The sequence below is a fragment of the Vanessa tameamea genome, chromosome 2 (assembly GCF_037043105.1).
Source record: "Vanessa tameamea isolate UH-Manoa-2023 chromosome 2, ilVanTame1 primary haplotype, whole genome shotgun sequence".
NCBI lineage: Eukaryota > Metazoa > Arthropoda > Insecta > Lepidoptera > Nymphalidae > Vanessa > Vanessa tameamea.
Window position 1 is genome coordinate 2,671,309 of NC_087310.1, and position 25,788 is coordinate 2,697,096.

The window sequence follows — 25,788 nt, forward strand, 5'->3', positions numbered from 1 at the left end:
CGTTATATTTAAATTCTGAATCTGTTTATCGTGAAGTGTTAAAACGTTCATTTTACATAAATAAAATTTAAAACAAGATAAGCAAAGGACGCGTATTTACATATTTATTCTATGCCTCAAAAGCGTTATTGCAAAAAAAGCAAACATTAATGTGGAAATATTGTCGGTTAAGCGGACCGTCCGTCCGCCGCTAGCAAAAGCTCGTAAATAAACAGAAAACTGGTTGCTCTGTCGAAAAGTTTCGTAAAAAAAACTCGCGAACGTTAAATTTACAGCTCTGAATTCAGACGTGTTTTAATTAACCAAAACGTGGACCGATAGCGTTGTGAAATGTACCGGGTATAATTGCGTTACTATGATTAAGTAAGGCTTTTTCCAATATTTTTAATACTTTTTATTTTATTATGAATTTAAATGTAACTTTTTATTTATATTTCGTACGCTATAGGAGAATCGTGTTTTTGTAAACGAGATAAGTCTTAACTGAGGATTGCAAACAATATGCTTAGGCTATGTGCTTAACATGAAAAAAAATAATTTGAGTTACCCCCCCCCCTAAATACCTCAAATTTAACCTCCCAAGATTCACGATTATAAATAAAATTTAATTAATAATGTATTGATAATGATATGACGAATGATTTTTTAATAATAAAAGCTAAAATTTTCATTGCCTGTGAAAGTTTATACAAAGGAATTTTGTTGAGTACATAGCGCTGTTTTGTCCAATGCATTGTCTACAGACATTTTTCCCCTGGTTTGGTAGTTTACTTTTCACTTAGGTGATTGTGACTCGGAGTGTTCTAATGGCCATATGATATTTTTTTTTGAATATTTTAAAGATAAATGTGTATAAAATGAACTCAGATGTAATATGCATGTATAAATATTTACACTAAGATTACGAGTATGATGAGGAGAAATAATTATTGTTATTTTTTAATGTTATAATAAACCTACCCGGGTACAGTTAGGCTCTATATACAACTTTTATACTGGAGAACATATGTAATTCTACTTTTTTTCTGGCTAGGAAAGATAAAATTCTCGACTTTTCTCCACTAGAAAAGCTAGTATTATACAAATAAACTCTCATATTGAATCATTCTATTTATTGATAAAGACCGTATTTAAATCCGTTTTTAAAAGATCTAAGCACACATACCGTGGGAAGTGACTATATTTTGTTTTTATTTTTCATAATAACGTAAAAGATTATAATCTTAATGTGATAGCTAATAATATCAAGACAAATTATCTAATTTCTATTTACATTTTACATTACATTAGGAGCCTGTAAATTTCCCACTGCTGGGCTAAAGGCCTCCTCTCCCTTTGAGGAGAAGGTTTGGAGCATATTCCACCACGCTGCTCCAATGCGGGTCGGTGGAATACACATGTGGCAGAATTTCGTTGAAATTAGACACATGCAGGTTTCCCCACGATGTTTTCCTTCACCGCCGAGCACGAGATGAATTATAAACACAAATTAAGCAAATGAAAATTCAGTGGTTTCAGCCTGCCTGGGTTTGAACCCGAAATCATCGGTTAAGATGCAAGCGTTCTAATCACTGGGCCATCTCGGCTATATATAACGAGGTATGAAAGAAAATCGTCAAAGCGGACACTTTTCAGATGAATCCTGGCGAATATAACGAATGCAGCAGAACTTTATGGGAGATATTTGTAGCTCTATAAAAAGTGTACACGAAAATGCACCCATCTTTTTCAGGTAACAAAAAATACTTCCATAATTAAAATATACGAATAAGTAACGGTAACATTAACTTAATTATTTTAAGCGGTATTAAACTTTATCAAACGAAATCATAGACATAATTATATATATGTTTTTTGTTTTTTTTAATGTATTTTCATTTTTGCTTGACACACTTAATAATATGAAATATCAATGAAATAAATAACTTAATGAGTTAAATAAAACAGTTTCTAAAAACAATAACTAATCAAAATTATATCTGAATTGCAAATGGTCATCAGCAGCTGATGACACGAAGCGGACCAATGAGCGTTCAGCATTAAGTCAGATTAGTTAATCTGTCATTTGTCAGTGTTTCAGAAACTGGAGGTAAGTTTTGCATTTAGACTAATACTCTTAAGATGTTAAAATATGATTGTATTAAAATACTCCTCAAAAAGGAGTATTGTCCCAAACAATTGCGAAGTAATCCCTTAACATGATACTGATTTTAATATATTTGTATTATAATGCGTAACGTATTACGTTGCATAACGTATTACGTTGCGTAACGTGTTACGCATTGTTTAAAATATAATTACATCTATGCATATAAATTTATAACAATAATTGAAGTAAATTGATAAATTTTTCGTCAAGAAAGAAATCAATCAAATTTTGTTTACTGTAGTAGTCTTGTACAAACTTATCTAGGTAGGTTACCACCGACTGATCATATTTTCTACCGTCAAACAGCAATAGTTAATTGTTGTGTACCAGTTTGAAGATTAAGTGAGTCAGTATAACTGCAAACACAAGGGACAATATTTCTTGTGATGTTTAATATTTCTTACGACGGCAATAGCTATCGGCAGTAATGACCACTTATCTACCACTTAACATTAAAAAAACATAAAACGTAGATGCACTTTCTATTCCTTGGAATGCGAATTCGATAAGACCGGAGAAAGTACAGGCGCAAGAACAGCTTAGGATTTTGTTTCCATATAATGTCCTCCTGACCATTTTCGAGTGCACTCTCTATTCAGCACTCATAATATTTTTAATTTCATAATTCTCTGGTTGAGAATTTCTCCACGGTAAAACATACTTCCTTATTATTGGGCTTTGCGTTCTTAAAGATATCGAACAAATTGAGCTTTTAGTAAAATAAACCTTATTGCTTAGGATTTCAAAACATTTAAATCAGTGTTAATAAGCTAGGTCAAATTTCGTAAGATGAAAGGTTTACCTAAGTAAAAAATTGGTCAGAAAAAGCTAGAAATACGGAAATTACGGAAATTCAGCATATATTTTTTTTATAGAAATATCTGTTTTAGACTTTCGTGGAATTAATTTATCGTCGTGAAAAAAGGGTAAAAATGCCCAGAGCAGAATTCATGAAAACTCTTTTATGGTATAAAATAAAATAATTCTAAAATATCTTTGGAGTAATATTGCATAAAGCTTCATTAAAAGTATACCATCTCGCCTTATTGCCTCTATAGCTTGCTAATATCGTGTATCGGAATAAAACTCTCAACAAACTATATAATTATTACATATTCTTCAAGTTTAACAATATTAATTGAAAAAGAAAGTCGCGAATAAGAAATAAGAACAGTAAGCTGGTACACGAGAAAAATAGAAGAGAAGATATTGAAAGCGTAAGAAAGTTTAAAGAAATACTATAATGCGAAATAAAAGCGTATTAAGCGGGCACGATAAAAGCGGACACAGGCTCGAAGGTTCGCAGGGAAGCAATAGCGGTCTACTGTGGCAGCCGTAGGTCGACTGGTGCTCCGCGGTCCATTGGCACCGCCCACTTTCGCGCGTCACAAACTGGATATAACAGTGGGATCGAGACGGCCAGTTTGCATCGCTCGCAGCCCGTCGATGGTGGTCACCACACCTCCATTGGTAACAGGAGGGCTGGTTAATTTTTAGGATCCCAGAGGATCGGAATTGCAATTTAACGGGGAAATGCTGCTAGCATTCTTGCCACCATTCCACGCGGTCAAGATCTATAGAGTAACTATTTTTAATTTTTAGTTCATACAGTTAAGGCGTTAATATTAATTATTATGTAAATATATAATGTATATAACAAAATTAGCAAGCAGAAGTGGTAGTGGTCGGGTTACATGGGCCGCAGATTTTCGCACCACCTAGATGTCCGAAAATCCACAACAGCGCGATTTTTAAGACATTTCTGCCTCGCACCACCACTCTGAGGAACCAGTTTTCGCCGGCGGTTTTTCCGACCCGATACGACTTGGGAACCTTCAAGAAAAGAGCGTACTCCTTTCTTAAAGGCCGGCAACGCACCTGCAAGCCTCCCGGTGTTGCAGATGTCCAGGGGAGGTGGTAGTCACTTTCCACTAGGTGAGCCTCCTGCTAGTTTGCCAACTATGACAAAAAAAAATGGGCCGCAGATCTGATAACCTTTGGAGCAGGCTGGTTCTTGAGCGGAGCGCTTGTTGGCAAACGTATTGTAGGGTGCCTTTACCTAGGGGAGTGATGATATTTGGAAGAGGAGCGGGCAGGATTCGAATGGCGAGAGCTCAGTAGAGTACTGTGGGAGAACTATGCCCAGCAGTGGGCTGACATGGGCTGATGAGAATGATAAAATAAATTGAAATTAGTTTTAATTGATTTATGTATGTATGGATATGTATAATATATTCTACATGAAAATCAATTAAATTGTACAGAAATGTATGTACCAAGCAATCGGATGCCTGGTGCCGACATCTCTGGAGCAAAACATCGAGCACCATGCCCTTTTATATTTAATCGTATATAAACCTTTATAGGTATGTAAGTACTGCACGCGCGTATATGCGTGCGTTTGTGTTTAATTTAACGAAGAATAAGTAAGTGTAATGCTTACATTTTTACGTTTTTACGTGCTATATTGTAGCAAGTCATTAGTTAGAAAAATAAAAAAAATAGAATATGCAACAATATGTAATTATTGTTAAAATTTAATATAAAATAACTTCTCAGTATCGTCATAATTAAGGTCTTAGCCAACCATTTATTCTGAACTTGAAAGTTAACATTAAAGTCGTGATGCTATTGAGTTATAATTTCTACTAACTTTAGTATTCCACCACGCCGTTCCAATGCGGCTAGATGTAAAAGATGAAGAGTACTAAATAATGGCTTAGTAGCCGGCTACGTATTATCTACGTGTCCATTCCATAATATTCAGAATCTCGGCCTTTTCGAAATGAATCAACTCATAAATTAAGTGCAATCCGAATAGGTTATTAATTTCTTTTTTTGAAAAATATATTTATACGGACGAGCTAATGGGCCACCTGATGGTATGTGGTCACCATCGCCTATAGACAACGGCACTGTAAGAAATATTAATCATTACGAACATCGCCAATGCGCCACCAATCTTGGGAACTAAGATGCTTTGTCCCTTGTGCCTGTATTTGCACTGGCTCACTGACCCGTCAAATCGGAACACAACAATTCTGAGCACTGTTGTTCGGTAGCATATCTGATGAGTGGCTGGTACCTACCCAGACGAGCAGCCACAAAGCCCTACTACCAAGTGAAGTAATACATTTTTATTGTATTATAAATGTGAATGAATATGTGCTAATCATTTCAACAAGTTCATGAAATGCGCTCGACTTAATTTAATAATATTTTTTTAATAACATATATATAATATATAAAAATATTTATATAAAATATATATTTATTAATTACGTAGTTGTTCTGTTAGGTATTACACAAAAAAATCCGCTCATTTATTAATAAAGATATACATACATATATAACAAATTAGATTATTTCTCATCGTCATCGATACAAACCACATTTCAAAATGTTACTCATTTTTAATCATGTAAAATGTTTGCAGAGAATCAATTTGAATAAAATATATTTTGATAAAGTACACAGTCAAGTTCGAAAAGCTAAGTCCCGGCTGCGGCGTGTTCAAGTTTACCGAATGTGGCGGATCAAGTGACATTACTCCGTCTTCATTATACGAGCAACTTCGCCGTTTCACACAAGTCTACATTTGCACGTGTTTGTAAATTTACACATAACTTTCATTTTCACTCATACTGTTTGTTTGTTTAATTCTCAATTATTTTATGTATTGCGAACGTCTTCAATTTATATGTTGCTAACGTCGCGTTCTACGTTCGCAGGGATACATTTTGTCAGTAATTAATTATTATTCGCAAGGTATGTACGTCGGAATGTTATAGCTATCCGACGATGCGTCTAGCAGTGAAATTTTTCATTACATATAATTTGGAAACGATGATTCAAAGTATTAATTCGAATTTTATAGTGTTATATACAATTGTAATCTATTAAATGTTTTAGGTAATGAAAGTATTTATCTGATTGAGGAGGTTTCGCAGACAATAATCGTTTTTTTTTTTTTTGTAAAAGATAATAATGGCTATGAATTAAACTTAAAAGACACACGCTAACGTTATTATTTGTGTAGGATTTAAGACCTATGTTTGTTTAGTACATCGTTTGCTATGAAAAAAAAAAGTTTTTTTTCTTAAAGCACCGTCATAGCTCCATCGACTAATACATATGTATACCACAGCTCAGACCTTTTGTATTATTTTTTAAAAATTATATATAAAAGTCATCCTAGTTTATCACTCTTTCTATTAGTGATATCCATATCAAATACCGTTGAGTGATTTAGAGGAAGAGAGCGGATACAGACAGAAAGCGACTTTGTCTTATACTATTTATAAACATAGGTTGATTATATATTGTATTAATATTAATAAAGCAAATATTATATAAACAATATCAACACATAATTTATTTATTTATTTAAAAGCATTTTAATAGATAAAATTTTCCGGATACTAATATCTACCGACAACTTTGGTATATAATTTCTCCCAAGAATACCATGGTAAGGAACTCTTTTTCGTCAATCATATTGTAACGAATTGATATTATACTTATTACTATTATGATATATATATATATATATATATATATATATATATTTTGTTGTTGTTTCTTATCTAAACTACGTTGGTGACTACGCGTTTTGGGAATTAACTCCCGACATACAGGGGTAGTTTGGGATTCAGGGCTAACTTATAACACAATAGTGATTGCTGTCACATTTATTGATATAACCATCAATAAATGTGACTTTTAAATGTTATTGTTCTTAGTTGTAAAATTGATTAAGCGCGGAAATAAAACGATTAGAAGCGATTTTGATATGAGATATATTTTAAAATATAACAATTCTTTGTTTCTATAACAGTAACGTACTTAAAAGATACACCTACATTTATATATTGTCTTATTATCGATAAAAAAAAATAAAGTAATTATATAGACAACACTCCTTGTAAGAAACTTTCATTGAATTCTATGTGAATCAAATTTGTACTTCAAATATTCAAATTGTGTATTAAACAGACACGACGGAATAAATTAAAAACATTTGCGCAGAATTAAATGATAAGAAATAAAATTGAAAGTAATCTAATATATTACGTATATAATATAAAGAGCCAGGGAATAAAAAAGGACAGAGGGAAAGTACGCGTGGTGGGTTATAGCAGTCAATTGTAAATCGCTTAAAAGAATTTCGTTCAAAAAATAGGGAACGTTTGAAACATAAAAACTAGTAATTATTGTGCACAGATCTAAACTATTTAAATTCTTAAGCATAAAATTAAATACAGTTACAATAATTCGATCTGAAATTTCGTTGTCATGTCATAGTTCAATCTGCATAGCTGATCCTGTCTGATGTAAACCACGTTAGAATTTTACCAAGGAGACTTGTCAGCTGCAAAGGAAATATAATAGTGCAAACTGCACAAGTGTGTGTGCAAATACAAGTGCATTTTATATTTTCTTACTTTCATATTTAGATGGATTAACAAATCGCAAGACTATCGGATTCACGCTCTTTCAGAGGCAAAGGAATGTAATCACTGCCAAGCACCAACTTTAAAACGGAAGGCTTCGTATTTGAACCAAGAACCTCGGATTCTACAGCCTTATTAGCTCACTTCTAGATCGACGAGGAAGTCATGAAGAAGTAAATAAGTGCCTAATTAAATAATTAATTCAACTTTTATTTTAAAATTAAATGACGTATAAAAATCTATTTACACTAAAACATTATAAAAACATAATGAAAAATGTAACTTTATGTGAAACAGAATAAATATAAACATTATTATATGAATAAATAATACTGAAAAAGTTAAAGGAAACCAAAACCTTAGACATAGTGTAATACACATATCCTTTGATTAGTTTGATAATGTATTATAATTAAAATGTACGAATAAAAATTATGTAGTAAAATAAATAAAAACATAGTTTCTTTAATTAAATAAATATGTTATTATATACAGCGATGAAGTATATAGTATAATCTTTGATTATTCATATGTCTAGATAGAAAATATTTGGAAAATATTAGTGGCTAGCTCTTGAGAGTCCAGTTATTATATAAAAAAAAAACTTTCGAGAAATTGCAAATAGATCGAGAATGGACTGATTTTTGGATATATTGTAAAATAACAAAAAGTGTCGTATCATAATTTTATCGTATCACAACGTACAGACGAGTACCGTTATCGTATTACACGTATCACAAGAAAACGAAATACAACACTTTTATCAAGATGGCGGCGAACACACATTGGAAATCGAGGTCGACAATTTCAAGTTAAGCTTTTCCAAGCCCTCCCTACTCCAAAAATCAGTTTCGGTTCATTTACATTTTTAAATGCATATAATGACTGGACCATGCCACCCTATCGAGTGGTTTGGCGAGTGTCAAGCGTAGGAGTTACGCACACCAAGATGAAGTTGGCCCATTTGTTTTAGTTCTTTTGTGTGATACTCTATTTAGATGTATAAATAATCTCAGAGTATTATATAAGCTATTCGCAGCAGCACAGAGTACAGAGAGGCACCGGATTGGCTAAAATGGCTTAAATAGAACGTCACGCGTCACGGCAAACGAGTCGGCCTTACCCGTAATAGATGTTTTACATCAGAAACTTACTAAACATACACACCTACATGAAAATCTATCTACAGCTACAATATCTGTACTTATATCTGCATATTTTTAAAGCGTTATTATTACCTTTAAGTTTATTCGAATGTTTAAAATAAACAGAAAATATTAGCATTTAATTATTTTAAGGGCCAACGTACAGCGGTATTTATGTACTTAAATAAGGCTTTTGCGTTTGTTATTTTACAAATAGCACGGATAGATCGAGAGGATATTAAAACAGCGGAATATTCGCATCAATATCAATTTTCGAGCCACTTCAAAAACATTCAATTAATAATATCCGCGCTGTACGTCCAGTGGAGATATAGCGCTATGTTATGCGAATCGTAGAGCTTAAACGTGTTAAACAAATATTGTATATTGAAAGTTGATAGCGTAGAAATGGTTTTATTGATGGTCACATTCTCATTATATATTGTGAATATGTATATAAGAAAACATAGCACATCGGTATCTGCTATTAGTAAACCTCTCAAATTTAACAAGTTACTGTGAGGAGATATGTCTTTGTAAAAAAAATTTAAAATAAAATTTTTGAACTCTAGATTTTTTTATGATACACTAAAAGATTATTTAAAATAAAAATACAAAATACCTTCCTGTATATTTCAGCGAAGATTAAAAATACTGCAAGTCACAGCGCTACTCATCCATTATATGATGTGCCTTGTTATAATTCATTTTATATGTTATATGTAATCAAATTAAGCTCGTAATATATTTAACTTAAAATTAAAATATAGTTTAATCATATCAGTATATTGTTAGGGATTATTAATATAGATTACAACTATGTAACAATATTATAATTGCTATATGTATGTTGCTGAAATTATATATAAATAGATTTAAGCAGGTTACATTACGGTAAGATTATTTATATTGCTACTAATTGAGATAAAAAATTAAGGTAAAAAATATGAAAATAATTTTGTAATTCGGTCTCGAATTGAGAAAACTTGCATTGGAAACGATATCTCTCGCTTCGATTTCAAGCTTGTCAATAATTTTACGTATTTTATTACTTATATTTTGTTTTGCAATCGAATTTGTCGTATTTGAAAACGTTTTGTTTTTGCTCTCGTTGTCAAGGGAATTGTTTTGGATTCTTAGCACATCTGTGATTGGTTCTCTGTCGTCTTCGTCGTCGGATCTTTCGGCTGATCCGAATTGGTTGTCGGGACCTTCGAGAGGCGTTGAATATTTATAATCTTCTTTTCTGGTTGACGCAATCGCTATTTCATCGGATGGGCCTGGGATTTCTGTTAAATATAATAAATAAGTTAATTAATATAATGATTAATAATAGTAAGTTATTTTTATATTTATTTAAATCGGATAATTTATGCGAAAATTTTACAATTTATACAGAAAATTATGAATATAATATTAAAGATTAAGGTGTTAGAAGAGGCAGGTAAATCTACCACAGATAACTACAACTGCATGGATAAACAATGTTTACGGAAAAGTTTTTATTCTACTTTTATCAAAATCAATTTATGTTATCGCTTTAAACATAATATAATAATAATAGTTTAAAATAAAAACGATAATGCAAGCGAGAGAATAACATTTAACAACACTATAGTATAGGTACTAGAGCAAATTAAATTATTGTATTGTAATCAGTCATTTTTAGTTTTCGTCTTGAAAGTGGGCGAAGTTACTTTCAAAGATTCGGTTACATATATAATATATACGTACAAATCAAGCCGACAAAAGCATGTTATTACAATATATGAAAATTTAAATCGATTTTTAATCTGGTCCACGAGTTTTGGAGATATTGGTAGATGAAAAAGTGTTCATATTTCATTTTTTTTAGATATGCTTATTGTAAACTACATGTAATTGGAAGATTGGATTTGGCAGATCTTACGGCTTGACGTCTAAGCTGTTTGACGCTAACCCTCTTTGAAAATACTGACGTGTTAGTTCTCTGCCACCATACGAGTTGTTAAGGCGAATGTGATTAAGATTGAAGTCTAAACTTTTATGTCAAATCTGTCGCTCATTATGATGTTTTCATGACCAGTTCCTGCCACTGTGACCATATTTTTAGTGTAAGATCAGGGACAGGAGCAATGACTTGAGATGGTTTTTTAAGCACGAGATTGTAACATAGCCTACATCGTTGTACAGTCCCGATTTCAACGAAAAATTGTTATTTTTGGCTCGACATGTATTAGAATATCATTATCTACATCCATACAAGCTAGTCAGCGAGATAATCATTAAATAAATATCGAATTTGCATAAATTGTTGCAATGGAAATTCATGTTCTTGATCACTACTAGATCTTAAGCTAAGCTCGCTTATGCACTGTTGCACATTTGGGTCAGTTAATGTAGGTATATCCATTAGTGTTCAGCTTTGAGTCTACTAATTCTCTGCGAATGTAAATAAGCATTAAATTATATTAGTGTTGGATTTATTAATTGTATTTCATATGATTATAATCAATTTTAACAAAATAACATTAATTTGAAAGCTAAAAGGTGTGTAAAGGTATTTGAGTTGTTTGTGTATTAAACACATTGTGTGTGAATTATATAAGTTAAACACGTGAAATAAGCTATTAAGATATTTACGAGTAAGTACATACGCACGTTGACTGTCGATATTCGCCATTTTTTTATAGAGTTTTTGTGTGAATCTATCGATTGATTTAACTTTAATTTTTACTCTTTAATAACAACTGACTAAGCTTTATGTTTGATCTTTGCACGGGTTAAATCAAGAAGATATATAACCTCGTTTTTTATTATTTAAAATAAAAAAAGAATGTATATATTGTTATAGAATTTTTATTTAACTTTTTTTTTATTTAGTCAAATATTCGGATACAATTACCGTTAAACCTAAGTATCCTCTTCTCCTGAACTATGCTCGTACGTCTTGCCATATAAGCCACGTCCTCTTATTGAAATATTTTGTTTACCCTAAATATCTAAACCTAATATTCCAAATTTCAAAATGTAAAGTTAAAGCCGAAAATGTTTGAAATTAATATGGTAACGTTTTATTGTATAACAAATTAATCTGCTTACAGGTTCTTTTTTTTATTTTTGTAATAATAATGGTCATTCATAACATTCAACACAATATTATGTTAACAAAAAATGAATTGCTATCAGTTTTCTTTGCTTAATAATAATAATAAAAAAAAAAACAAATATATTTTAAATGTGGAATGGAATATAAAAAGCTGTCTTATTTATAATATGAATATGACACTACAAGCAAAATATATAGATGCTCAAATTTTCCATTTATAAAATATGCTTTTTATTTGTAGCGAGAGAACACATTATTTCGCCAAAGTCACGTGCGAATAAAATATGATAATATTGTTATTAACAAACCGTAAAGTCTAATGACGCTGTCAACTTCACCGAGTGAGTTTTTTGCAACGCATCTGTATCCTCCAACGTCAGCGACCGCCAGCTTGCGCACTGTCAACGCCATGCGACTTTCGAACGAACTGACCATAGTATTTATTACTTCGTACTTGCTTGAAGAAATCACCATTTCACCTGGGAAAAATACATCCGTTGTCATTTAGTTACAACACAGCCACAGATAAGGTTATGGGTAATTTATTTCTTAAAAGATTTGACTACAGTTTAACTAGTTTGTACATTGCAAATTGACAGGTAGGACAATTGCCAAGCAGAGGGTAACTTTTAAAAAACTATGCTTGTATGGCTTAACGGAATAAGCGCTACTAAATTTTTTTCGATATATTATATTGTATTCGTTTTAGCAAATTTATAATTATTATATATCTGAGGAAGTGACGGAATTGTTTATTGTTTACATTTTAAATAGTTTCTTGAATTGTATTGGTATTGTTACGTTTATAATCGTGTTAAACTTTACCAATACATTCACAGTTACTGTTATAATATTTCATTATACGTCATGACCAATCAGAGTCCTGGATAGTCCTTGAGCAGGGTCGAGGCACCATCTTAACATTTTGGCGGGAAATACGTAGAGGTTATGTAGTCTGTGACGGGAGTTTGAGTAATACGAAATAAGAATGGCGGGAAGCTGGATCGAGGTTAATTGTAGCTGTTTGATTGATGCTTTATAATAACAACTGGGAAATAATAATTATGAAGTGATTAAACATTGTGAAACTTTTATTAAATTGTACGAAACAGTTTATACTTTGCCTTATTTTTTGCTCGCATTTATTAAGAATGTTAGGCATCCGGATTCACTCAACACACAAAAAAAATCAAATCGCCCCTATTGTTAAGGATAAGTTCAATGATATAAACACATATAGAATAATTATTTATATTAATATAATGTTAAATTATATTTATTCGTACACATAAAATAACCATATTTTTCCAAGATTATATTTTAACATTATTTCTCGTTTAGCCAGAGCGAGTTATATAATTATTCTTAATAAAATTTTCAGTTATAAAGGAAATATTTCAAAAAGCTACAAATTTTTACAATTTCCAAACTTTTAAACAACAGTTTATAGACCAGCTCAGGTAGACGTAAGCCTCGCCTGTTGTCCGCTAGTGATAAAGCGAGTTGCCGTCTTCGTACATGTCTCGCTGAGCAATGTAAAAACTCTCTTTTTATTAAACTTCTTACTGTTATTATATCAAAACTATTTTATTTTAAAACAATGATAAATTGACATCGTTGATTTTCTCTTATATTTCTGAAACAGAAGTACGTTGGGTTGTTGATTTGATTAATGTAATTAGTTTGACTTTTTTTATCTCGTTTCGTCTCTGAGGAAGTAACTACCACCGAACATGGTTAACTGCTATACAAAAACGCTTGCAGGTACGTTGGTGGCTTGAGTATGAAGATTTTATACGTTGAATACCTCGTAATAGGTTATTATCGGTCGAGGGTTCGATCACGTGAATTTTAGCCAATAGTTACGGGTTCAAACTCGTGCCGACACGTAAGAAGCGCGGTAGAATAAACTCAAAGCGTCTCTTTAAAGTAAATAATTAGTAAACGTATTTATAATTTGAGATTAATTTGTAACGGCTTATTTTCATTATATTTTCATAGATTTTTTTATGTTCGGGTTTCATGTTAATTATAGACCTTCTAGCAGTGATGTGTGATGTGAGTGATATTGATAATATATTTTTCATTTTCCTTTTGGTCTTGTTTTAATATGAATTTATTATTTTAATTTTGCAATACAAGAAACTTATTATCTCCGATAATTTAAGTAGATAATCTACATAATGCTATAATATTCGAACAGAAAACGTATCTGAAAAGGAACTTTATAGGGACCGATAAGGACAGGAATGTCTTGTATAATCTTAATTCCGATCGAAACTTTGGTTTGTTTACTCTCGGTGTTCGGCTTTACGACGTGCGGCAAAAGATGGCCTTCGCACAAAATTACTTAACAAAACCGTTGCCTCGCACCCGTTACATTATAACAAGAAATTTCATCTCAATTAATGTTCGAAATAACATTGTAACACTCTTAATTACGCTCGAGTGAGGTCTGCTTAATTAACATTTACATGTCAGCGGTCCTAACATAGATTGATGACAAACAAAAATGACAACCCCTGTAGCTCGCTCTGCGCTTGGTTTCGGAGTCGTGTAAAAGCGCCAGTCACTGCACGAGCTTTCGAGTCAACAAAGGTTTTGATCGACGTGCTACTATTATAACCATGTAATATTAAGTTCGCAACTCGGAAACAGGGTAATGCTTTAATGTGTTTTATTAATTAATAGAAGTTTGAATAGGACCGGTCGGAGCTGGATTTAGGTTGTTCACATATTTATAATGACAGCTATGTATTGAGTACATTTTCGTTGTTAATTAGTAGTTTTGAATACACAACAAATTATGCTTTTTTAATTAAAAAACCAAAATCTGTTTTCATTTAAAGTCGAATGTTTAAACGACATTATTATTTTAAGGAATTTTATTTTATAATCGGTTCTAATTATATTTAGTATCTTTATTTATTTATCATAATATTCGTTGTCGTAATTATATTTAGTGATTAATACGATGCATGTTAGTACGAACATAGAGCCTTTGATCCCACACCTGAACCTTTTGTCGGATTTCCCCCTAAAGGATTTTGAGATTGAGGGAATTGATCGTGCACCTGTGTTTTCACAAAAAACTTCATATCTACGTCACATTTTGGTAGTCTCGTGAAAATTAGTCTGAAGAACATAAATGCACCATCATAGAATTATACAAAATCAAAAACAAAATGTCTTCGATTAAAGTAGGCGTTTACAAGTACTTTTGAATCGTCATTTTACAAAATTCTGTTAACACAAAGCCACCGGTTCGGATTTTAGATTCTACTCAAATCTACTAATATAAAAGTTGTTTTGGAGAAATGGCTATTTAGCAAATATTTTCCTATTGTAATAATTCCATTTATTCTTTATTTTTATTGTAAATAAATAATAGTGACCAATTTTTTTTTTAAATAAATCTTATTTAAATATTAAATTTGATAATCGAATCTCGAATAGACAAATTATATAAATAATGTTTACACTAATAGGCCTGGTAAATGTGCGGTTAGAGCGTTAAAAATTGGTATTAACTGTTCCTTATATAAAATTGAAACAATACTAAGTAGTGCTGTTTAGCGGTAGAAAATATTATAGGTAGGTGGTACCTACCTAGACGGGTACGACCAAGTAATTATTTATACATCATTAGATCAACATGGTGAAATAATCTCTAACCCCACTCCATCTACACTAACATGGTAAAGAAGTCATATTTGTTTGTTTGTATGTAGGGGGTAATCTCCGGAACTAATAATCTGTATAAGATTTTAAATTAACATGGTTTTTTTTATTATTACAGGTATTTAGAACGGGATATTTACCATGCTTTTTATTTTCAAATGGCATGGTAGATATCCCGTTCTAAATACCCGTAGTAACTAATAATGTACTTCTAAAAAAATGTTTACTTAGAGAACGCTACATCACTCCTAAGTACTTTAGGTTATAAATGACATTTAAATAAAATTAATATATTTTTTACTTAATTGCACACGTGCAATGCCATCGTTGGGCAGGCCATGGCTATGGAACCATTAGTTTTATTTTCTTTTTTTGTAGTTGATTATTAAAAAATAATAAGTAATTATGTACTGAACATAAAAACAATATTTCCGCAACTAAATATAAGAAAATACGTTCCATAAGTGAGAACGACATCAGGCAGTGAATTGATATTATAGGTGAGGTAAGTACCGGTCATTTAGGTTCCTAAGGATGTAACGTACGATGTTTCGCGATACTATGAAACGTATCACTTTATAATATTCGCAGCAAATGAAACGAGTTTTAAATATATCATTTAGATATATTCAAAAGTGTTGCCAGGGAAGTATTTATACTTGGAGTACTTAGACATTGTGCCCAGGGCGGCAAAAATAATAGGAAATTAAAAAATCATCCCGTTACAGAAAGCGCTTTGTGCAAGCCCGTCTGGTAGGTAACATCCACTCATCGATATTCTCACGATTTTGGTAGTGTGTTGATGTGATGTAAAGAATGGTTAACATTCCTTACATTGCCAATTTGGATAGGTGGTGGTGCCACTTACCATCAAGTGGCTCATTTGCCGGTCCACCTATATCATAAAAAATATATATAATAAACAAAACTTCGATAATCGCGGCATTTTTACAGCGCCCAGATTGAATTCGGCACTTAGTGATGCCTGTATGAAATAGTGTAAGTGTCATTACCGATATAATTAAATAAATATATATATAATGTTTGGTAGATATTTAAATAAATAATAAGTAATGTATTCGAAACAATTCTAAATTAAAATATTTTTTTAAATTTTTTTTTTTATTATCTGAGTTATCAATAATCACTTATTTAAAAATATTATTAACGAATTTAGTTTTTTAAATCGACATTTATATTTTTGTGTCTGCTTCGATTAACTAATGCAATCAAGGCAATAATTATATTTTATTAAAAACTATAAACACCTACACATATGATAGAAATACATTTTATAAATATAATTCAATCTTCCTTGACATTAGAGTTACTCTTTTAAGTGTTAAATAGAATACCTGAGAGATGTTTTAGAAGTTAATCTGAACAGAAAGCAAACAAACTTATTCCCTAACCAGCCATATCTAATTATTCGCTCCTAAAAAATGCGTTACACTTGACCGCAAAACTCACCCCCAGAGACATCGATTCGACTTTACCATTTAAAATTAAAGTACCATCATTTTTATTCAAAGCAAAGTTTAAAATATCCTTAAAAACGCTAAAGACGAAGATAAGAGTTATACATCATGGAAACTTAAAAACACTAGGAGCTCTAAGCGCGGTCTACATTGAAAATTAACCCGTAAATTTCAGGCGACAACTGTTGAGAACTTTCCAAAACCGCCGACGGCTATAGGGGGAAGAAATACGAAGTAGCAGCTCGAATCCCACTAGCTCATTACAGCTGCTTTTCTCACTAAGTGAATTGAACAGTTTCCACGTGATTTATTATAGAAGTGAATTTGTCTACCTTTGGCGTACCTATTGTCGATAAGTCATTGAAGACCACGATGTCTGAACTTATTACTATACGCGACCAGATTTAGGGGACTGTTCCTCTACATGAGAAGTTTCTAAAAATACTATAGTCTATATCTTGTAATTTACTATATCGACATAAGTCTGTTACAATAATTCGTTCCACGTTCATTTTCTTTTATAATCTGTATTGATTATATACAGTATTTATTTTAATTTAATTAATTAATTTTTTAATTACAAAATAATTAAAAAAATATAATTTATTTTCTGATGAGTCATTGAATCGAAATGTCTAGATGAATGAAGATATATAAATGAAAATATTCTGATGTATGTTATAATTTTAAGTCTATTAATGATGTTGATCAATATTTATTTAGAAACAAATCTGAGTCTCAGATCTTCGTGTAATTCGTTACCCCATAGCCTTCAGACTACAAAATTCGTTCCTGATACTGTAACAAATATATAGTATATTTCTTTCCCAAATGCAATATGTACAATCGTAGTCGCTGCTACCGTGAATACGTAATGATGTGATTTAGGACGTCTACGTTACGTTATTTTTTTGACATATTCGTTGATACGAGACCAGGGAACGAGAGCGAAATGTATTATTTTATTACGTAACTTTAGCTGGTTTATTTTACGCTCGAATAGGTGCTAATGGATGTTTCACTGGATATCACGAGCGGTTTTATTATGATTCCTGAGTAGTAAATTTTTCCATTTTTCAATGTTATTCGAAGATATTTGCTTTTATACGTCCCGGGATATGAGCTTAAGTTTTCGTGACAGTATTATTAAAGTAACTGATATGAAGTTAACGTGACTAAAGGTGATAACTATTAATGTATTATTTTTTTCTTTTCTTCACTGATGTTAAAAAGAGCTATCTGTCGTACATTTTGTTTTGTAATACCATTAGTTGGAGGTCTTGCTATGGTAAGTGAGCACCACTGTCCATAGACATCGACGCCGAAATTTCTTCTTTCATTACCAGTAAACCAGTTTGAACATAGAGGGCATAACATGTAAACCATGGTCGACCGTGTAAGTAAATATACATATTACACTATAGCTATGAGTGGCCGTATCTACTTTCTATTAAGTTGCCCATTTACCTTCATATATACAATACATTAGTTCTTAATATATACTAATAAAGATTAATGTGTTTGTAATCGATTTCTGAAACCACTGAATCCAATTTATTAATTCTTTTACGATTATAAACCTACTTGATCGAGAAGTAAAATTGTTTATATTTTATTTCAGTAATAAAGGTATATTGAAGCAAGTCAGAAGAAAAATCACGCAGATTAAGCAAGTACGTATTTTTATAGTTATAATTAAATCTGCAAAACCCGCGAGCGAAGTCGCACATCGATTGTTTTATTTATTGAGATGGGAATGCCATTCAAATATCATTGAACACTTATTATACGTCTCTGTATATCTGTATATTATTCGTCTAAAGTATCGCATGATAGATATTTGCTACAATGCTCCGTAACATAGTGTAATGTCATGTTAATCATAGTAAAATTTATGAAAACGTCGTTGTTCTCAAACATATCGGATATGGTTAAAATTGAAATACATTTTGTTTAGAACTCGACTTTAATTCCACGTTCAAAAATCACTTTTTTATTAAAAAAATCCTTAGTAAGTAATTAATTGTACATTGAAAATATATAATCTTACGACAAGACATCGATTACACTACATACATATATTTGCGGACAAGAATGATCTTCGTTATGAAATGGATTCTAAGGAAGGCGCTGCACTCTCCCACTCTTAAACATCTGAGTCATTCGCAGTTTTATTCCTTTGCTCGATTGTCATGTTTAACGGATCTTTATTGTCGTTTTTGAGTTATGAATAATGACTCTTTAAATTCGTTTCAGAAAGTTTCGAATCCACATATATGCGACTTGGAAACTTACGGATCGTTTTTTTTTATGGTACGACTCCTAGACCTTTAGCCACCCGTAAGATTAATATACTTAACGGGTGTAAGAAAATTAAATTGTTATATTTAATTCATGATTCGTGTCGTAACGATTTATGTATTTATATACTATATATACTCCAATAGTAACTACATCGTCATCATCCATGAGAAATAAAAAAAATATATTAGAGTGCATCTTCAGAGCATCATATATAAAATATATATACATTTACGTGTTAGTTATATAATTATATCGACAAAAATATTAATATTAAATTTAAATCTTCATTTAGTCACTTATAGTTTTGCTAAAGGCTTAATGCCATGGTCTAAATTATCAATATTGCAAGTTTTTGATAAAATTATTTGATAATAAGTGACTTAAATTAACGTTTATATATATAATTTATTTTACTTATTTCAAATAATTTCAAAATAATTTAAAAAATATAATTTATTTTCTGAAAAGTAATTGATTCGAAAAGTCTAGAATGAAGATCTATGAATGAAAAAAGGTATTCGGATGTGTGTTATATTTTTAAGTCTATTAACCAGTTTCCCAGACCGTTTTTGGCCAGAAAGGCTATTCGTAGACATTTTCACGGAAAATATTATACTGTACAAGCGTGTGCACGAATACAGGCGTTTTCTAAAATCCTTTAAAATCCGATGGAATGGATATCCAGACAATATAAAAGAGAGATAAATCACAAAACAACGGTTTTTAATTGTTTTCTGGGCACGGGATTATAAACAGTGTCAAAGTCCAAAATACAGGATACTAATTAGAATTTATTGGCGTAAAAACTCAATAAATTTATATTGAATTTCCCGAGGTTCAACTACAGGACTTCGAGGTCTAATAATCTAGCCACTGGACCACTAAGGGCTTATAGTCTAAACTCTGAATCGTTAAAATAAGTAACTAAACATTGATTTAAACAAGCCTACAAATGCTTTAAGCGCGGACGAGTGACGGGAATAAACAGTAAACTATATAAACGTTCCCGATAGAATCGCGATAGCGTGTTGGTCGGTCCGGTTACTTAGGCGGAAACTTCGCAAATCAAAAGCCTGACTCAAGTTCTCAAGTCTGGTTGAATGTTTGATTTGCCAACTAAACTTGCTTGCTCTCCGACTGTGTCATTTAACGGACTTGATATGTTTGAATAGTAGATTATCCGAGTGATTCAGACTATATTTACTCTAGGTGATTATAACTTGGTATTGGAATAGACGGAGAATTACTTATTTAAAATTTTTTAGATGGCAGTTTATCTAGTCTATACCTATTTAAAAATATTCTTTTATCGAATTTATTTGGTGATGGGCTTTGTGTAAACCCGCCTAGTGGTAGATACCACCCACTCATCAGATATTCTACCGCCAAAAAGCAGTATTCAGTATTGTTGTGTTCCGGTTTGAAGGATGAGTGAGCCAGTGTAACAAAAGGCACAAGGGACATAACATCTTAATTCCCAAGGTTGGTGAAGCATAAGTGATGTAAAAAATGGTTAATATTTCTCACAGCGCTATAGTCTATGGGCGGTGGTGACCACTTACCAACAGGTGGTCCATTTGCTCGTCCGCCTACCTATATTATTAAAAAAAAACTCTTTTGTTGGTTTTGTGTGAACCAAAATAATTGTATGATTTTTCGTTGTAACAATCAACCACTGCAGCGTCAAGGCACTACCAATTTTTGAAGTGATAACTTCTTATGGGAGGGTTACGCTTCGTTACGTAACGCGTTACGGCACCCGACTGTCTGCCGTCCCTTTCTCTTACGCATACGGCAGCGGTAGGCAGGCTTCTCCTCTCTTACTCTAACCCAGAGCGCTAGTCGCATTTCAGATGTTTATCAAGTGAAAAACCAAAAAATAACGTATAAACAAATTAAAGATAGAGTATTCTTTCCCCTCATATCATGTAAGCCTATACGAATTTTTAAAATTAAGCAATCATTGGAAACTCTAATTGATAATTTGTTATTTGTGACATTTATTAAATACCAAAAGTAATAACGTCGCTAGTCTTATCTCATATCTACTTTAAAAAAATGCGTTAGATTTACACCTAACAGATTTACGTAAATATATATTTTTTTAAATCAATTCAATTATAGTGGCGGGTTTTCATAATAGAGTACATTCCCCAGATATAAATTACAAAAGCATTGTTGGTAAGTCGTAAACGCCTTGTCCACTCAAGTGGAACTAATGAGCATTGTCTTATTTTACCACAATGGGTCACTTTTCTTAAGAATTAAACCCGAACGTACTCGTAAATTCAATCTTAATATCTCATTACTTGCAAGAATTCCGCCTACCGTTTTATTCTTGCCAAAAAACTGCACCAATATTAAGCAGGCTCGATTCCGAATTAATTAAAGACACGGATTTTTTACTTGCTTTTGTCTGGTTTCGACTATTTTCATCCTTATAATTGGTTAATATTATGACATTACATTTTCATTTGGTGCCTATGAAATTATTTTATAAAAAAAAATCCAGAAGGATTTCGTATGGTTTAAAGTTTAAATTTCAAGAATCGCTTGTGTAATAATATAATATTTTTTTCTTAGTACATCGTGCTACACGACTATTGATTGAACATCAAATGATATCAAAATAATATTATTTCTTCATAAATAAACAGCAGAAGACTAGTTTATTATTCTCTTCATTGAAAATAAATCGGTTTTTTAAACGTGAAATTATGAAACTAACAATTATTCTTCATTTTAATGTTAGGCACTCCAGCACTACACGTAACCTTAATTATTCTCTTAAAAATGTCACCTAGAATGGTGGCAATGGGCTCGTTGTCATGGTAACCGAGCGTGAGGGTCCTAAGGGAATATATTCTTAACTTAACGGGAGTGGACGAGCTTCTTAGAAGACTCGAGTCCGAAAACGTCTTATCATTTTTTTCGCAATAAACTCGAGTTCGATAGGGAAGTTAATAAAATGTGAATTCAGCCTTAATATTGGTATTGGTTAAATATAAGCGTAAGTATACTTTAACAGGTCTTCGGAATGTTAACGCTGGTTTTTGATAGCGACGAAAGGAACTAGACTTTCGTTTTATTTAAAAAACCGAACAGGCAAAGGGCCACCTGATGGTAAGTGGTTACGACAGTCCATAGTCATTGGTGCCATAAATAAATGTAACCAATCCTTACATCTTCAATGAGCCATCGATCTTAGGGACTAAAACGTCAAGTTCCTTGTGCCTGTGGCACCACTGGCTCACTCACCCTTCAAACCGTAATACAACAATACAAGTATTGCTGTTCAGTGGTAGAATATATGTTCAGGGGTACCCTACCCAAATGGGCTTTGACGAAATATAATATACATGCACATCGGCCACTTCAAATAAAATTATAATTTTATTAAAGTAGAGCAACATTGCTATATTTAAAAGAATATAAAGATTTCCTGTTTCCGATTAAGTCGAAGATATTTCTTTCCAAACCGGTGCTACATTTTTGACAATCTATTCCCAGGTGTAGATAATGCTATCCGTTATGTAAATAGGTACCTAATAAAATATTAAAAATTTATAATTCGTATATTTTTACCATCTTAATGCCTTGTTGGAGTTACTAGTTAATACGGAATTGAATATATTATATTATTTTTTCTTGTTTTTTCTTTTAAACTACACCTATCATATAGCAAAAGCTTTGGTGCCTAAATACCTACTATGTTCGATGCTAAACGTTGACATCTTCAACTATTTTCACTTCTACTTCGATTGAATAAACAATATTTAGTAACCTTTCAAAATTATGTAAAAAATTTTATACTCACTGGAGTCTCTAACCCAGTAGTTGATGGATTTTGGCGAAGATTCCACGTAGCACTCGAGAGTGACGTCAGTTCCTAAAGGAGCTCCCACTAGTTGGTTAGGAACTTGAATTTCCGGATAAACTACACAAAAGAAAGGTTATAATTAAATATCTATGTATAAAAAAAACTTAAATCACGTGACAGAAGCTATTTTTTTTGCGATTTTTTTATAATTTTGACCTTGAAAATGTAATCATCAAGATGCAATAGTCACATGTAAGGAGATCACTTAAAAGCATAGTTTTTCTTGTCCCCTTATATAATTGTTTAGTATAAGTTACTCCCTTAGTCTTGTAGGCGTCGATTCAGAAGCAGTCCAATTGCGAAAAATAATTAAAAGGTACTACACAGGCTGACATTAAATAACACCATTAATAACAAGAATCCTCTGAAACTTGTCGAGATAAACAACAATTATACAACGAATTTCCGAGGACCATTTCAGCACACTAAATGAGTTTCTTTTGAAGTACTTCTACAAATTTTCATACATTTTAAATACAATTAATTAAGTAATTGTTAGAAGACGATTTTGTTTGAATTAAATATTAGAAAAAGGAAATAATAAAAAAGGTTTTATATTAGGTTTAAAACCTTTTTCAATTTTAAACATAACTTTATTTCATAATCACGTCCTGACGGATTAAGACCATTTATAGACTATAAGTAAGGTAGTACCTCATACTTTTATTGCATATGTAGTCATTTTTCGAACCGGTTGTAGTATAAAGTCAATATTTTTTATGACTTTACAAAATCAATAGTTTAGCGATAGAATGAACAATCTGAAAAAGTAGTTATTACTCCGATATTTGGTTGACTGGCAGAGAATACCTTCAGGCATTAAATCCGCCTTTTGTTCTATTTACTTTGTAGTGGTCAATAAAGTCTTTAAATAAATTAAATAAATATTTGCGATAAAATTGTTTTTGAAACTATCTCCAGCATCTATACGCCAATGGCATTAATATGTACTCATATTATAATGTACTATGTAAAAATATCTTGACTGCGCGATTCAAAATGTGACACCAAAATAAAGAAAGATCGGAAACATTTCTTTTTTTTAAGATAATTTTAGTTTTGAAAATTGAAATAATTCATTAATTAAATAATAATCGTATTTGTTCCGTTCTGGATATGTAGTACTATTTCAAAATGTACACTGTTCATGATTTTTTGTCGACTAAAACTTATTTATATATATTTATTAAATTTACAAATTATGAACGCTAATACACAAATTAAGCAATGAAAACTCAGTGATACTTGTCCAGGGTTGAACCGGCAGTCATTGATTAAGTTACACGCGAACTAACCTCTGGGTCATCTCAGCTCATATTTGTCTTTATAACACATTTCGTGCTCGACGTTGAAAAGGAAAACATCGTGAGGAAACCGGAATTTGTCTGATTTTCAAGGAAATTCACGCATACATGTATATCTGCCAAGCCGCATTGGAGTATCGTGATAAAATTAGCTCCTAATTTTCTCCTATCTTCACTTCTCAAAGGGACACTTATATGCTGTTATACTATTGTTATTATTTTTTACTTCATTATAAGTTAATACTTACAATGAACTTTGATGATAATCCTCTTGCTTATTGTGGGTGGGACGCCGTTACTCGCGATGCACAAATACGCACCCATATCAGAGCGTGAAATCTTGCTCAGCGTCAAAATCTCCTCTTCAAGAACGCTCACTTTTAAAATAATAATTATTTATAAATTTTATCATCATAATTATATTTTGATAAATCTAAAATATCACTACAGTTCTAGAAAAAAATAATATTTAATATACTAAAATATAGTATCGAATTATCACTATACGAATAAGTTGTTTGTTTGTTGTGTTTCCGTAAGAACAAATTTTGGCACGGACTTTTTATATTGTAATATTTTTAGCCTTTTTTCAATCGTAGGCTCTGAATACCTATTATTATCTATATGCTGGATATTTAAAAAAATAATGACAGAATATTTTTTACTACCGTGACCAAAAGAATCTGATAAAGTTTTGACAAAACAAACACGACATATAAATATACAATTTACCCTTTATATCTTATATCAATTATTTATTATAATATAAAAAATCATATAATCGAATATAATCAATTAGAAGTTTTCGTGCGAATCTCGACAAAATATTAACTCAATGCAGCTTGAATAGATTTTTAGCCATGTTATTGGGTAAAAAGTCACGTGTTCCATCCACTGGGCCATAAGTAGATAAATAAAATTATTATAATTACATCGCCTAACTTTGATGTACCTTTATTTTTAGACCCATTTGCGTTCCTTATAACAATATCCGAGCCATCTTCTCTTTTCCACATCACTCTCGGCGGTGGCTGTCCCCGCGCCCGACAAGACAAGCGGACTGTTCCACCTTCATGTACCATTACGTCACCCGATGTCTCCTCAGCTACGAAGTCCGGAGGGATTACTACGTCTAAGTAGCCCATCTACAAGATTGCAGTTTATTTAATGTTACCTTAATTTGAAATTCACTGAATAGGATTGAATAAAATATCATTAAAAAATATATCATCGATTCAGTTTGATCGTTGTAATATTTACGAGGTTCATTACTTTATTATATATATGAGTGTTCTATTGAACATTT

General features: G+C 31.7%; 1 protein-coding gene across 1 annotated transcript in view; it reads right to left on the reverse strand.

Annotated features, from left to right (window-relative positions):
* Positions 1-9,309: 9,309 nt before the first annotated feature.
* The window catches only part of LOC113398917 (protein amalgam-like), a 29,980-nt gene continuing 13,501 nt past the window's right edge, over positions 9,310-25,788 (reverse strand). Inside the window, exons 5-9 of the mRNA XM_026637862.2 lie at positions 25,435-25,627; positions 24,731-24,859; positions 23,116-23,235; positions 12,144-12,314; positions 9,310-10,036 (exon numbers count right to left, since the gene is read on the reverse strand). Of these exons, the coding sequence (XP_026493647.2) occupies positions 9,663-10,036; positions 12,144-12,314; positions 23,116-23,235; positions 24,731-24,859; positions 25,435-25,627 (987 nt within the window). The 3' untranslated portion in view covers positions 9,310-9,662. The remainder of the gene's footprint in view (positions 10,037-12,143; positions 12,315-23,115; positions 23,236-24,730; positions 24,860-25,434; positions 25,628-25,788) is intronic.